At 42.0% G+C, this 15,033-nt stretch overlaps 1 protein-coding gene across 2 annotated transcripts in view; it reads left to right on the top strand.

Annotated features, from left to right (window-relative positions):
* The window catches only part of LOC143512101 (E3 ubiquitin-protein ligase SH3RF3-like), a 136,417-nt gene that overhangs the window by 82,890 nt on the left and 38,494 nt on the right, over positions 1-15,033 (top strand). For both annotated transcript variants that reach the window (XM_077002019.1, XM_077002020.1), the window contains exon 2: positions 9,945-10,220. In XM_077002019.1, coding sequence (XP_076858134.1) covers positions 9,945-10,220 — 276 coding nt within the window. The remainder of the gene's footprint in view (positions 1-9,944; positions 10,221-15,033) is intronic.

The raw sequence follows: 15,033 nt of genomic DNA, 5'->3' as shown, positions 1-15,033 counted from the left end.
CTCCGTCCCTCTTTCTTCACATACACAAACACATAATTCACAGTGACACACATAATATGGATCTGTCTACACATACCATTCCATAATGCTTTGTGCAACTGCATTTAACTGGTTAGTGGCTTTGATTGGTTTTAATTTGCTACTTAAGACAGCTGAAGTTGCTTTATTGATACCAGGAGTTGGGACCAGGACTGAGCAATAGAGATACAGCCTTTAGCATTGGAGATGTAGTTTGAACTGACATAAGAATATCAGGATTGGGATAATGGATGGATGGATGGGCTCACATTGATCTGATGCTTTAAAAATAATTTGAGGCATCTGTGTGCTTAAACAGTTCAAATCTATGTAAGGTGTACCAGTTATTATTTAAAGGTGTGTGTGTGTGTGTGTGTGTGTGTGTGTGTGTGTGTGTGTGTGTGTGTGTGTGTGTGTGTGTGTGTGTGTGTGTGTGTGTGTGTTGTGTGTGTGTGTGTAGGGTGTCTTCCATCCTAAGATGTTACCTTTAGATGTAATGTCATTATCTTTCCACTTTATACACACACACACACACACACACACACACACACACACACACACACACACAAAACTCTCACTCTCTTTCTCGATCTCTCATACACACACTTCGGGACAGATTGACCCATTGACATGATCATCACTGGGCTTTTGAACATATCTGTCAGAGTCTATGTTCTTATCCCAAGAGAAAGAAAGATGCAGCTAATACCTTCCAGCATGCTCTAGGCACATACTCTTATATACACACACACCTTACTGACAAATACTTGCTTTGTTGGAGGTGGACTCTTTACTGGTCTCTTTTCCTCATCTCTCTAATTTCCTCCTGCATTCTGTCTCCATGTCCCCTTCATCTCCATTAGAGAGGTGGTCATTGTCATTGCCACTCTGGGTTTACCAGGTGCGCAGGATTGTGTGATCCATCTTTGTCCACTCATTTGAATGCCCCACCCTCTTCCTTTGCCCCACCCCTCTCCTTTTGTTGCACCACAGATATTTGATGTGAGAATAAAGGCCAATTGTCCTTCTGTGTGAGCCAAATGGAAGCCTTTCTTTTTTTCCTGGTGGGATGTTGGTGATAGTAGCACCTGCCTGCCTCCCAACTGTTTTCCTTTAATCTGATGTAGAGCAACATCCTGAGTTATTAGCAGCAGTGTAAACTAACCCTCTGTATCACTCAGGAGAGAGAGAGAGAGAGAGAGAGAGAGAGAGAGAGAGAGAGAGAGAGAGAGAGAGAGAGAGAGAGAGAGAGAATATGTGTGGCAGCAGATGCAGACAGATAAATCTGTAAATGAATGTGAAGGAAATTGATCCTGTCCTTTGTAGAGATACAGGTGTGGGGTTTGGTGCCATTACTGCGTATGCTTACTTATTTCTTTGTACTTTGTACTCCGTTTCTCTGTACACCCAGTGATTTACACAGCAATTTTTGCTACCTCAACATCTTTAGCTGCAATCCTGTCCTGGATACTTTTTATGTTTTAGAATTTTATTATATACACTCACAAGATTCAGCTGCAGTTATTTGGTGTTGATCAGCATGTTTAATACAAAAAACCTTTTCACAACATTGATCCAGTCATCTTATCAAGTTAAATAAATGATAGCACCAAATACCTCATTACACAGAACGGATTGTGAACACTATGCTAAGCCTTCATAGGCTGTTACAGTAATGAGATCAGTTAATGGCTTCCTAATCTGTCCATTAGGACTATGTACAAAATATCGATATAGCAGGATATCGTGAATACACTCTTATCGGTATGTGAATCGATACATGGAACATTTAAATTCTTCATCCAGTGTGAAGCTGATTCATGAATATTTAAGGGCTGTATGTCCAACAGATGAATATAGTGGTTTGGTGAAATGAACACATGCCACCAGGAGGAACCCTGGAGAAGATGCTACATCATGCAACTTAAAAACACAATTCTGATATCAGGGTAAACAATAATGAATATATAAATAACAACAGCAAGATTTTATTGTTGCTTCGCTAAATACACATGCAACAGCACAGATCTAGCTTGCTGAAAACGAGGGACGTTCTGAACCAGAAATTCTACCAAACATTGAAGTAAAAGATGACGCCCCAAAGGAACTTTTGCCAAAGAAAGGAGCCATGTCTATTGTCAAGAAGGTGGGACGTGGACCAAATAAAGTCACTTACTGCAAATGCTGTCGAGCAAACGTTGTCGCAGTTGGTGGTAACAAGAGCAATCTGCTGCACCACCCAGCTAGCTTATACTTGATGCGTCGCGACAAAAGTCGCGAGGGTCCGCGTGGCAAAAATGACGCAATCGCGTCGTGCACCTCTCGATTTTTGTAACTTTGCGCGTTCCCCTCTTCAGCGCTATTTTTTGCGACAAGTTATGTTTGCAGGGTTCATACACCTTAACAAGGTGGAAATCAAGCACTTGTACGGCACTTTCAAGCTCCGTTTTCAATAATTTCTAGCACCTTCAGCTTAATTAAGTTACATATTTATACAAATACACGTAGAAATGATTCGAAATAATTAGCTTTTATCACATTAAAAGAGATGGTACCGTCTCCCCAGTACTCGACCACTGTTATTATTTATGTGTTTAAATATTATGTTATTTAATAAAGGGAAGATATTTGGGACTTTTCAGTACAATACAACCAATGACAAACAGCCCTGTCTACTACTATATGTCTAAATATCTCTTATTTGTTATTAACAAACTGGTGTGCAATAATGTTTTGTGTAGCTGGTTCACATAAGTTGTATAAACCTACAGTTTTGTTTTAAATAAAAGGTTTTGCATTTTTACTGCAACTGCCATGCAATATGTTTCATTCACTACTTTAGTGCTACCATTTGAAAACTGATCATGTGGGGCCATGCAAATCTGTATTACATGTAATATTTAGGTGGAGACATTACTGCAGTAATTCTTTTCGCAATCAGTGCAGTTAACACATCATGCATGGGGGGTTGGGTGACGCCAAAAACTGTGAAACCGATATAATTTCGAAAAATACCGTGATATAGAATTTTGGTCATACCGTCCAGCACTAGGTTATAGGTCTACATATTGTATTGTGAAGTTACTGGCAATGAGCAGCCGTACTGATCTTGTTAGTTTCTTGAAAGTGTAAATACCTACAGTGGTTACCTACAGTACCTACAGTAGAAGTGCAGGGGAGGTAAAACAAGGGGCTGGTTAATTGGCAAGCTTAATCCTAATTAATTACTGAAGGTTTATTTTTTACTCCCTTCAAACTGTAGAATAAATGTCTTTGTGTGTGTGTGTGTGTGTGTGTGTGTATTCATACTTGTGTATTTGTGAATCTGTGTGTATATGCAATACTGATGTGTTTGTGAATGTGTGTGTGCAATGCTGATGCACCGTTTATATACCCACCCACATCAGCTCCCATGCCATCTGATGTGTTCTGCAAACGAAAGTCATGTTTGTAAGTGCTCCGGATCCCCCCTAGAAACAGCAGCAAACTGAGGCCCAAGCAAAGCAGAAATAAACAACCGATCACTGCCTGCTCCCACACCTGCACTACTCTGGTGCACTTTATATCCCTGTGATCCATGAAGGCTGGAGTGTGAGAGGAATAGAAGCATCTGCATGGCTGGGATTCATATACACATGCTCCCCACCAGCCCCCTGACTCCCAACACATTGCGATATCAGAAAGGACAGCGCAGGACTGCAGTGTGGCCACAGCAGCCCCCAGACAGCTGCTTTGCTACCTCATCTAGAAACCATTTGTAAGCTAAAGATGGGGGCATCCTTTAGAGGGAGTTGGAAATGTCCTCTGATTTGAGCTGATTTGGGCATGCTGAATTGTGTCTGGTATGCTGCCTAGTATCACATAAAAGTAGCTCAAATTCAATACCGTTACATATAAAAACAGTACTTATTACTTAACAGTACTTATTACTTAACAGTACTTAACATATTAAAAACATGGAGAATTCAGCAATGTTGCATATATGTTGCATAAAAATGAGACTAGTTCATTACTGTTACATATAAAAAAAAAACAGGACTCATGGAAATTCCAGTTATGAGCACTTGTGGGTAAACAGCCAGTTGGGTCTCAAATAAACATTTTAATTAAATGTTGGTTTGCCAAGATAATGTATAATGTTGACTTTGATACCAAGACCAACTGTATCACAATAGTTTATATGAAAATGATACCATAACAAAATCATCATTTGACATTTATCACTTTGTGTTTAATGAGACACACAATGGGTTACAGTTGATGTTGACTGTACTTGAAGAATACGGCCATTACTGAATAATGTTATATTCTAATTCTGAAATCTCTCAAGGCTATTAACACATCTAAACTCCCTCTATTCTTGTGGGCCCTTAAAACAGAATTTGTCAGCAGTGAAGGTTATAACAGGGTTGACATAAATAGCATCATTTCATAATAATGAGATTGTGGTGCAAGTGTGTATTTTCAATGCCATTCTCTGTCATTTCAACACATATTTAATCAAACTTATTTCATATTCTGCATAACTAGTCTACAAACTAGTTAAACTGCCTGGTCACTACACAGGAAACACAATTAGGCTTAGCCTGTAAATAAAAATGATAAACTGTCAAGGATTTATACTGCTGGCAACCCCCCAGTGTGTCCTTGTCCCTTCACCAACTTGTCATCTTTCAGCTCTTTGTAGAGGTCAGGGGTCAGGATGCTTGTAGCTGTGCCTCCAGTCGCTGTAAATTGCCAGCTGTTATTGAAAATGAATCATGTCTGGCTGGCTCGTAACACTGTGTCACTGCCAGTGTATGCTGGTGTACTGCCAGTGTATTTATAAATATATATATATATATATATATATATATATATATATATATATATATATATATATATATATATATATATATATATAGTGTGAATGTTTCTGTGAGCAGCCAACTGCTTCCGTATGATTGTGAGTGGTGTGATGCATCTATACGCAGAATACAACGTCATTGTGGTATTAACCTTTAAACCACAGGTGTCAAACTCAAGGCCCCCGCGTCATTTTATGTGGCCCGCGAGAGCTTAAAAAGCCAAATTGTCAAAAAATAAAGTGAGCAAAAACTACATTTCCCACAATTATGTTACCCGCGAAGTGACGGCATCTCGACACTTGGTGTTTCCATATCGATGCGATTTTCCCAATAAGTGTAATTGGGAAATACAAATAATGATCCCAAAATGTCCAGGAAGAGAAACATCGATGCAGAATGTTTCAAGAAAGATGTGAAAGCGATGTTTGCGCTTCAAGGAGAAAAACGGGTATGGCGGTTGTCAAAGAGTACAATATACGTCGGCATTTTGCGACCAAACACGGAGCTAAGTATGTAAAATTACATACTTAAATTAGCCATCAATAAAAACGACGAATTGTCAAAGAATTAAAATGTAAAGGATTTATGTTATAATAACAGAGCAACAAGAAAACATTTTTTTTTACATTTACGCAAATATATCTGTAATATTTGTAACTTGAATAAGTAATAAATTCAGGGGTATTTAACATTTAAGGAGTAGGTACATTTATAAGTTACATATGGCCCTCCGTGGGTAACGATTATGCTGATGTGGCCCACGGTGAAAATGAGTTTGACACCCCTGCTTTAAACAATCAGGTGCTGAAAGTGTTGAATCCTTCAGGACATTTTAGTTTTGAAAATGCAGGTGCATGTTTACAGGTAATACCATGTAGCCTACTGTATTTGTCTTTAATTTGTTCATTTTTGTTAAACACACAATTGAGACGGTTACGAACACAGAATATCTGGTAATTGTGATTTACAGAGGGTTGCAACATAAATTTTCAGTCACTGTTTTCTTGAGCTGTCCCATAAGGAAGCTCTCTGAGCCCCATGGAGCCACAATAGATGCCCTAGAATTCCCAGTTTCTGAGGCTTCTCCTTTTAGGAGGGAGCTGGGGAAGCTGCTGGTACATGCTGCAGGCTCTAGCAGCACGGATAATGGGATCTGAGAGAAATGTGCTGCACATTAGTGTATCATCATGTGGGTGTAATGAGCTGGGAGATGCGTGAGTGTGTGTGCGCATGTATGTTGATGTGTGTGCTTGTGTGCACTTTTTTTTTTGTTTTGGTGTGCACAAGCATGTGGTTGTGTTAACACTGCAGTGGTAAGAAAGAATGACAGAGTAATCTGTCATTTTTACTATTGCTTTTTATCTTATCTCTTGCTTTCTTCTTCTCTCTCTTTCTGTTTCTCTGTTTCTATCTTTTCTGTATAGCCCACCCTCCTTTATTCTTACTCTAGTGTGCTTCTGTTTCTTCTCATGCTCTTTCTACCCTCACGGCCACCCTAGCTGCCCTTTTACTCCTCCTTCCTTCTGTCCATCTCCATCCGTCTCTGTTCCCTTCACCTGCTCTGACAAATTTCCGTCTATTTTGTCTAGTCTGCCTCCCTTCCTCCTCTCAGTCTGCCATTTATGTTAACAGTTCCACACACCTCCCTCACTCTCTTTTCCTCTCTTTTTTCACTTTTGCCATTCTGCCTCACTGTCTCCTGTCCTCTCCTGTCGCCTGGACATTACCCTAGCCTCCCCCACCACACTCACTCGCCTTTCATTTTTAATGAGTGACAAACTGCCTGTGGTCCCACACTCACCACAGCTGGGGAGAGAGAGAGAGAGAGAGAGAGACAGAGAGAGAGAGAGAGAGACAGACAGACAGACAGACAGACAGACAGACAGACAGAGAGAGAGAGAGAGAGAGAGAGAGAGAGAGAGAGACTGAGGTTTTAAACCTGCGCAAACATGCTAGTGTATTTTCAAACTGATATTTGATATTGTTGAATATTTCAGTGCCTTATGTTTCACAAAGAATATGCTATTTCAACAAGATTTGCATGTGTTCCAGGTTGTATCTGTCACATAAGAGCACACACAGTATACTCATTCACTGCACTCACATACACTCAGGCACATGGGCACTGTCAAACACACACACACACACGGACAATCTCACCCACAAACAAGTGCACACACTCTCATATGGACACTGTGACATACACACACACACACACACACACACACACACACACACTTGCACAACTAAACATGTACTCATGATATCAGGGTCTTTTGAATCACAAGCATCAAAGGGCAGACCAGGGTGACTTAGCAGCAGATGGGCAGGTTCATGCCCTTTGGCTGACACAAAGCAAGGGTGACTGAACCAATGAACCAATCAGTCACTGTCCAATCAGCCTCTCAGACAATATGCTACTTATTACAAAGACATAGATCACCTTGGTCCTTATTTGTAAAACAGCAAGGATTCTAATTCTGAACCATTCAGATTTAGAAAACCTTAGATATGCATATCTGAATTCATTTTTTAATCACATATAAATCATGATCTTACTGAAAATATCCACAGCTAAATGAACCTCATATCCTGCCCTGTTACCATCCAAAAAGTATTGTGTAAATTAGTGGTGATAATAGCTGATCCAAAGGCAAAAATTAGGAATTTTTTGATGAATGTGTAGTGGAAATTCTTGTTGTTTAATGAGGCAGTGGCATCACGAGTATGAATGGCAGCATGAAGGCCCAGCAGTCAATGGTGTTAGTTCCACAAGAGTATTGTTGCAGAGGTGGGTGAAAAGTGGTCAGATTTAAGTTGATGCAAAGACCTGACTCACTTTGCAAAGGCAGAGTGTAACTGTGAGCAGTGGGGCAAAGCCCACACGCCAGCAGACATTTTCTGGCTGGTATAGCAGTCTCCCACATGACAAATCCAGACATTGCCAGTTGCCTTTCAGATGCCCAGTCATGCACTCCAAAACAGACCACCCAAGAGTGTGCACATCATCTTAACACCTGCCCGTGTGGGTTATGAAATGGCATAAGGATCCAGTGCTTGACAGGGTTAACCACTGTCAATGCACATGTTACAGCAACACCGGTGCAGTCAATGGCTCTGATTGTTTCGATTACATTTGGGAAACCATTGCTGCAAATTGTGCTTAGATGCTGGCTTGTGCACCCTTGGTGTATGAAAATCAAATGAACCATGTGTCAATTCCATTCCCTCTGGAAGCAACCCGCTGTCAGGAATCATAGAGTCATTTGGTCCTGTAAGGTATTGTGGACAGGTATTGTCTGGTTTCGCAAGGCTGGTCTTCCTAAAACTGGCCAACTCACCACATAGTTCCAAGAGAATGGTTCTTGGTAATCTAAATCAGCTCATTAGCCAGTCATCATCGGTGGCAAGAAAGTCTTCATGTTCTCTAAAAACACATTCATGCCTTATTCAGTTATCGTGGTCTGCTAATAATGCCAAGAAAGCCATTGGGCCATAGATAATACAGGATCCATTTGTAAATATGTGAATACATGTAATTGTTTTACAGCTGTTTGCAGCCTGTAATTATGCACAACCCATAACGACTTGCAGTTTCATCCGGAGAGGGGATTAACAAATTGAAGTTTGCAAATAGTTATCTGTAGCAATGAATATAAATACATAGAAATAGCCTAATTAACTGGTCTAAACAAATATATCAATAAACAGATCAGGCAAAACACTGTTTAAGCTTGAATGCTTTTCATAAATAAGTAGCCTATATAGTGTAATTATGGATCTGCGTAATTTAATATAAAAATGTTACATGTGATTTGCGTGTGTGGCTGACATTCCCTACTTTACCCCAGGGTGTCGTAACTTCCCACTCACTACAATTGTTGTGTATGGCTCTATACATGGGACGAAGCTTCCAGAAATATACCAAGTATTTCTGTAGAATTTCCAGTTTCTGCACGGGATATTGAACAATTCAGCCCCATTTGAAAATGAGGCCCCAGATATCCACTCTGAAGCCAAATGGGAGAGAGGCTCTTGTGATTCAGAATTAAGTTATTAATGTAAGACTTTTAAAAATGTATTTTAGAGGTTGTCTAGATTTTAGAATATGTGCACATATTCATAAACAGTACCCATACTCAACTGAAAAAGCAGAAGCTTTTAAATCGTTTGATTTAAGAGCAGAGATGAACATGCCATTCACAGTTTCTTAATGGGCCTCTAAGTCTGGAAATGAAAGGTTTGTCCATGGATCTGGAGTAGAATGTATGAATATATCATAAATGTTTGAGTACTTTTTAAACAAATGTTTAGGAAACAATCTTGCTCATCTACACATAATTTCCTCTTTCTGTCTCTCATTCACTACCTGTCTTATATCAGACATTTTCATCTTGCTGTGTGTGTGTGTGTGTGTGTGTGTGTGTGTGTGTGTGTGTGTGTGTGTGTGTGTGTGTGTGTGTGTGTGTGTGTGTGTGTGTGTGTTTTAATATGTGTCTATGTGTGATGGGCAACTTCTGTTTACCCAGTCATGGTGTAAGGTTCTTTTTCCCTTGGTCCCATAAACTTGTCTTTCCCTGTCTTACATCAGCTCATAGCTGTTAGTAGGTATTCAGAGTTCAAAGCCATCTTGTATTTCCTCTTCCTGACCTGCGGCGATTTCACCACTTGAGTTCCTAATTATTTCTCATAGATAACCAACGGGCAAACACTTTCCTTTTCAATACTTTCCCTTTGTGCTTGTACCTCACAAATCTTTCACCTTAAGTGTGATTTCAATCCAGAACTGCGTTGAGCAGATTCATATTCCCCTCTCAATCCTTATTTAGTCAACAGATCAAATTAATGAAGAAATATCAAAGGGCCACTGAATGATCTGGTGTGAATTCAGGACACATCTCCGAGCGCTCTGAGAGAATGTGCACCAGGCAGGGAGTTGAAGGAGATTTACTGCCTCAGGCTTCTGCCCAGAGGAGCTGCTGCTCAATCCAGTAAAAACACAACTGAAAATGTGGAGCTCCTGATCAGATTCTGTCTCCTCTAAATTCAGCATGTGTTCATTTCACCCTTGTTTTCTAGAATGTTCCACAGCTGCCGTGTGGCAAGGCCCTCTACAGCTACGAAGGCAAGGAGCCTGGTGACCTCAAGTTCAGCAAGGGTGACATCATCATCCTGCGCCGCAAGGTGGATGAGAACTGGTACCATGGTGAGCTTAATGGCAGCCATGGCTTCCTCCCAGCCAGCTATATCCAGTGCATCAAGCCACTGTCGCAGACCCCGCCGCAGGGCAAAGCTCTCTACGACTTTGAGGTCAAAGACAAAGATCAGGACAAAGACTGCCTGACCTTCACTAAGGTGAGCTCTTCCTTCATCCTGATCTGTTTTCGCTGATGCTCATATGTTAGTGCTGCATTATTGTTGTGTAGCATCTGTTTGGTCTGATTCCACTGCTAATCTGACATTGATGAGGTGAATGCAGTGTTGGCCTATTTTTGGAGGATTTGGAATCCCACATTATTGTCTTTGAAAAGCCCTATCAGGCATCTGCTGCGCTCTCTGTGTGCTAGGTGCTTTGCTCCATAAGCCTTCAGCAGCTTTCTGGATTTAGTGGCTCAGTATTAAAGAAGCACTTCAGACGAAAATTGCTAATAGGGCTAACCGTGAATGGAAGCCTACATGAATCCATTTGCATGGAGCTGTCTGCTGCTGTGCTGACTCGGCTGAGCTCCTGGCTCTTAGCTGTCATTCAGCACCATTCGCCGTTCTGGACAGGCACAGGGCTTTTCTACCTTAGCAGAGAGCAGTTTGGGAACTGGCTCAGGCCGATCCCATGATGAACTCATTTTACTGTTAGCTGTGTACTGTTATGGATGAATTACTTGAAGGGGCCTTGACTGTGTGTGTGTGTGTGTTCGTGTATATCGGGAGCACACCATTTATCTTCCATTCCCCACATGCGTTTTCACATACTTCTTGTTTTCACCTCTTAACCTTTTAACCTCTGTTCATAATCATCATTTTTTGGTTCTCTCCCTCGCTTTTCCTCACTTTCTCTTCTTCTGTATATGCCTCCCTCTCTTGATCTCCCCCTCTCCCTCTCCCTTCCCCCCTCTCTCTGTCTGATGAGGATTCACCTGCAAGCTATCTGACATTAACGCTTCATTAGAACATGGCCCGTTATTACACACTCCAGCTTGCATCAAAGAGCATATCAGCCTGACTAGAGAGCTTCTGTCACATCACAGACCCTCCTGAATACATCTGCCGACTTGCCTCAGTCCTGCAGACGTGCATCACAGCCCTGCAGACATGCCTCACAGACCTGCAGACAACCCCCCCACAGACCTGCAGACTGACCACGTGTTTTGTTTTGATTCCCATTGACAGTAATTAGCCATTCCCTGCCACTTGCTGCTACTGTTCGTTTTGTGAAGTGCTGCTTGTTTTGGCTGCTTTACAACAGGAGGAAATCACCTCAGGCACAGTGTTAGGGTGGTTTGACATCTTCCCATGTAGGCTCCCTGTGAATGGATGGGACGGAGACGTAATACAAGACTTCAGTTCTGCTTTAACAGACATAGCTGAATAGCAGCTCATTAACACTACAGCTGTACGATATGGACACAGCGCTGTGCTGTGATTGTAATATGCCTGCCATATTATTAAAACACTGTTGAATGCAGCACGATTAAAGACTGCCCTGTATGTTTTGGATCATTTATGTTAGATGGAGAAATATGTACTTTAGATTCCGACAGATCTGACACACGAGAACTGGAAATCCTGATATCGGTGTGAAATATACAGGGGTTGGACGATGAAACTGAAACAGGGTTCATGGCTAAATTGGACAAGCCTGGTGGCCAATCTTCATTAATTGCACATTGCACCAGTAAGAGCAGAGTGTGAAGGTTCAATTAGTAGGGTAAGAGCACAGTTATGCTCAAAATATTGCAATGCACACAACATTATGGGTGACATACCAGAGTTCAAAAGAGGACAAATTGTTGGTGCACATCTTGCTGGTGCATCTGTGACCAAGGTAGCAAGTCTTTGTGATGTATCAAGAGCCACGGTATCCAGGGCAATGTCAGCATACCACCAAGAAGGACGAATCGCATCTAACAGGATTAACTGTGGATGCAAGTGGAAGCTGTCTGAACAGGATGTTCGGGTGCTAACCCGGATTGTAACCTAAAAACATAAAACCACGGCTGCCCAAATCACGGCAGAATTAAATGTGCACCTCAACTCTCCATTCTCCAAAACTGTGCGTCGGGAGCTCCACAGGGTCAATATACACGGCCAGGCTGCTATAGCCAAACCTTTGGTCACTCGTGCCAATGCCAAACATCAGTTTCAATAGCGCAATCTTGGGCTGTGGACAATGTGAAACATGTATTATTCTCTGATGAGTCCACCTGTACTGTTTTCTCCACATCCGGGAGAGTTGCGGTGTGGAGAAGCCCCAAAGAAGCGTACCACCCAGACTGTTGCCCAGAGTGAAGCATGGGGGTGGATCAGTGATGGTGTGGGCTGCCATATCATGACATTCCTTTGGCCCATTACTAGATGGACAGGTCACTGCCAAGGACCGAACCATTCTGGAGGACCATGTCCATCCAATGGTTCCAACATTGTATCCTGAAGGCGGTGCCGTGTATCAGGATGACAATGCACCAATATACACAGCAAGACTGGTGAAAGATTGGTTTGATGAACATGAAAGTGAAGAAGTATGGCCTAAAATCCCTCTGACCTCTGTGCAGGACTTGTATATGTCATTCCCAAGACAAATTGACGCTGTACTGGAGAAAAATAAATTATTGTGGTCCAACCACTGTAAAATAACAATTAAATAGAGAATCTCGGTGCATATATAAATGTGACTGGCGGTGTGAGCAACTGAAAAGGAAGCGATCACGCCAAGTCTCAGGGAAAAAGGATAGTTTAATAGAAAGTGGGCAAACCAAAACCCGTGCAAAAGATCCAAATTAAGGATATAATGACCAGCGGTCAACTGGTACAAAGACAAGACATATATAGGCAAACAAACGGCCCTCAGGTGAGACGGATCACGGGCTCCGCCCAACTGAGGGACGCACATGACGTCACCAAACAACAACAACAACAGCCGCTGTGGACGGAGGCGGCCGGTAGGGGGCCGCCTCACCGTGACAATAAACAGTAGCACATTCAGAACTAGGATTGTTTTGTGTAATGATACTAAAATAATTATTAGCAGGCTTATAAATAAATACTTTCTCTCTAAATTAAACAATTGTTTGAATTGTTATATGGCAAACGTATATATCTGTGCCGAGAATTGATTGGAAGTTCCAAGGTCAAAGTGGGACACTATGGTGGAGAATGACTCTGCTTAGATCCTGTTATATAGACAGACAAAATGGTAATGGCTAACCAACCGGACATAGTGATAGATGCAGTAATCCCAAGTGATAACAACACCATGAAACAAGGAACACAAAAATAACCCAGAAAGAGAGAGAGAGAACAGCTAGAAAAGATGAAGAGGGTGAAGGCAGTAGTGGTTCCTTATGTTCTTACATTCTAAACAACATAACCATTCTTAAAAATTAGGCTTGAATATCAAAGCCAAAGAATTGTACTTTCTTTAGTTAGAACATGTTTGCAGCACTGATCTCTGGTATGGGAGAAATGTGTTCATGGTGGAATGTGGTACCATTTATTTTGCAAACCATTGTAAACAACACCATCTGTAGCTACACAGTATATGATAGTATCAGTTATTTTTTATGACGCCAGGAGCTCAAATCACACAGTGGCACGCTTTCAGAGCTTTGAGTAATGGATCAGGGTTTTACATCACACTGAGACTCTTCATACAGTGGTTTGTGGCTGTGCTTTAAGGTTTGTTGTGTTCCCTGTGGCGGTAGCCATAATGGCTTGGCACACTTTGCACAAAACTTTGGACTGATCATTGTCATCCCGTGTAAAACCAGCTTCCTCCCTCCAGTGCGTATAGAGGCAAGTGTTCACCCCATGGTTGCGCCCTTGTACTGTTTCTGTGGAGTTGTAATTCACAGGTTTTGGCTTGTTATCCTTTATGATGTGTGTTTGTACTGCAAAAGCTCATATCACCAAAAACTATGACTCATGCAGCCCTAATCAAAACATTTATCTGCGGTTGCTTAAGATGCTCAGGGCACACAAAGAAAAGAAAAGCGGAGGACTTATTTTTGTCTCACATCCTTCTGTGCTGTCAGTTTTCCTAGGGCATATATTGCAGTAATGACTCAGGCGGTTCAATGCACAGGCCGCCCTCCCTCACCTGCACCGAGGCTGTGCTGGGAGTGCTGAGCACTGGGGAGCCAATGACCACACAGCCCTGCAGCTTTGTGTAATGGGGGTAATTACCACAGTTTGTGACTCAATATGGAACATCTCCTTCATCAGCCTCTTCATCCTCACTCCTCTCTGCCTCTCCTCCTGCATCAGCCTGCCTCCACTCTCATTCACTCACTGTTTTCCCTCCCTCCCTCTCCCTTCCTCTCTCTCCCTCGCTCTCCTCCTCTCTCTATTCCCTCTCAAACTTTCTTTTTTTCATACTTTGTCTGTCTTTCACCCCTACACAGGGCAGCTTTACCCACACGTTTACACAAACCCTTGTGCTCTATTACACATGCATGCCATCACACAAACACACATTCACAAATTAAAACTCACATTCACCCACACACATGTATCTGGTGCGCACACACATACGCACACTGTGTATAAACACCTAATTTGTATTCCCAGCCGACTTGTCCTCAGTATTTTAGCAGAGCTCCATTGGTTTGAGCTGTTTGTCTTGGCAGCGCTTGGCTGCGCTCTGCATGTGTGTGTGTGTGTGTGTGTGTGTGTGTGTTTATGTGCGCATTTGTGTGTGTGTGTGTGTGTGTGAATGTGACAATTTGTGTGTGTTTATTCGTGAATGTGAGTGTGTGTGTTTGTGTGTGTGCACGCACTGTGTTGCCTGCACTGTCACTGGAGGAAACGGGCAGGGAGAAGATGGGCTTCCACATAGAAGAGAGAGAAATAGGTAGAGAGAGGAAGAGAGAGAGAGAAAAAGAGAGGGAGAGTGAGAGAGACATACAGAGAAAGAGAGAAGGCCTTCAGGTTTCCACTATAAGTATGGTTTGGG

This window comes from Brachyhypopomus gauderio, chromosome 4, assembly GCF_052324685.1.
Source record: "Brachyhypopomus gauderio isolate BG-103 chromosome 4, BGAUD_0.2, whole genome shotgun sequence".
Classification (NCBI taxonomy): domain Eukaryota; kingdom Metazoa; phylum Chordata; class Actinopteri; order Gymnotiformes; family Hypopomidae; genus Brachyhypopomus; species Brachyhypopomus gauderio.
Note: the sequence above shows the minus strand (reverse complement) of the source record. Positions and strands in the feature narration are given on the sequence as shown.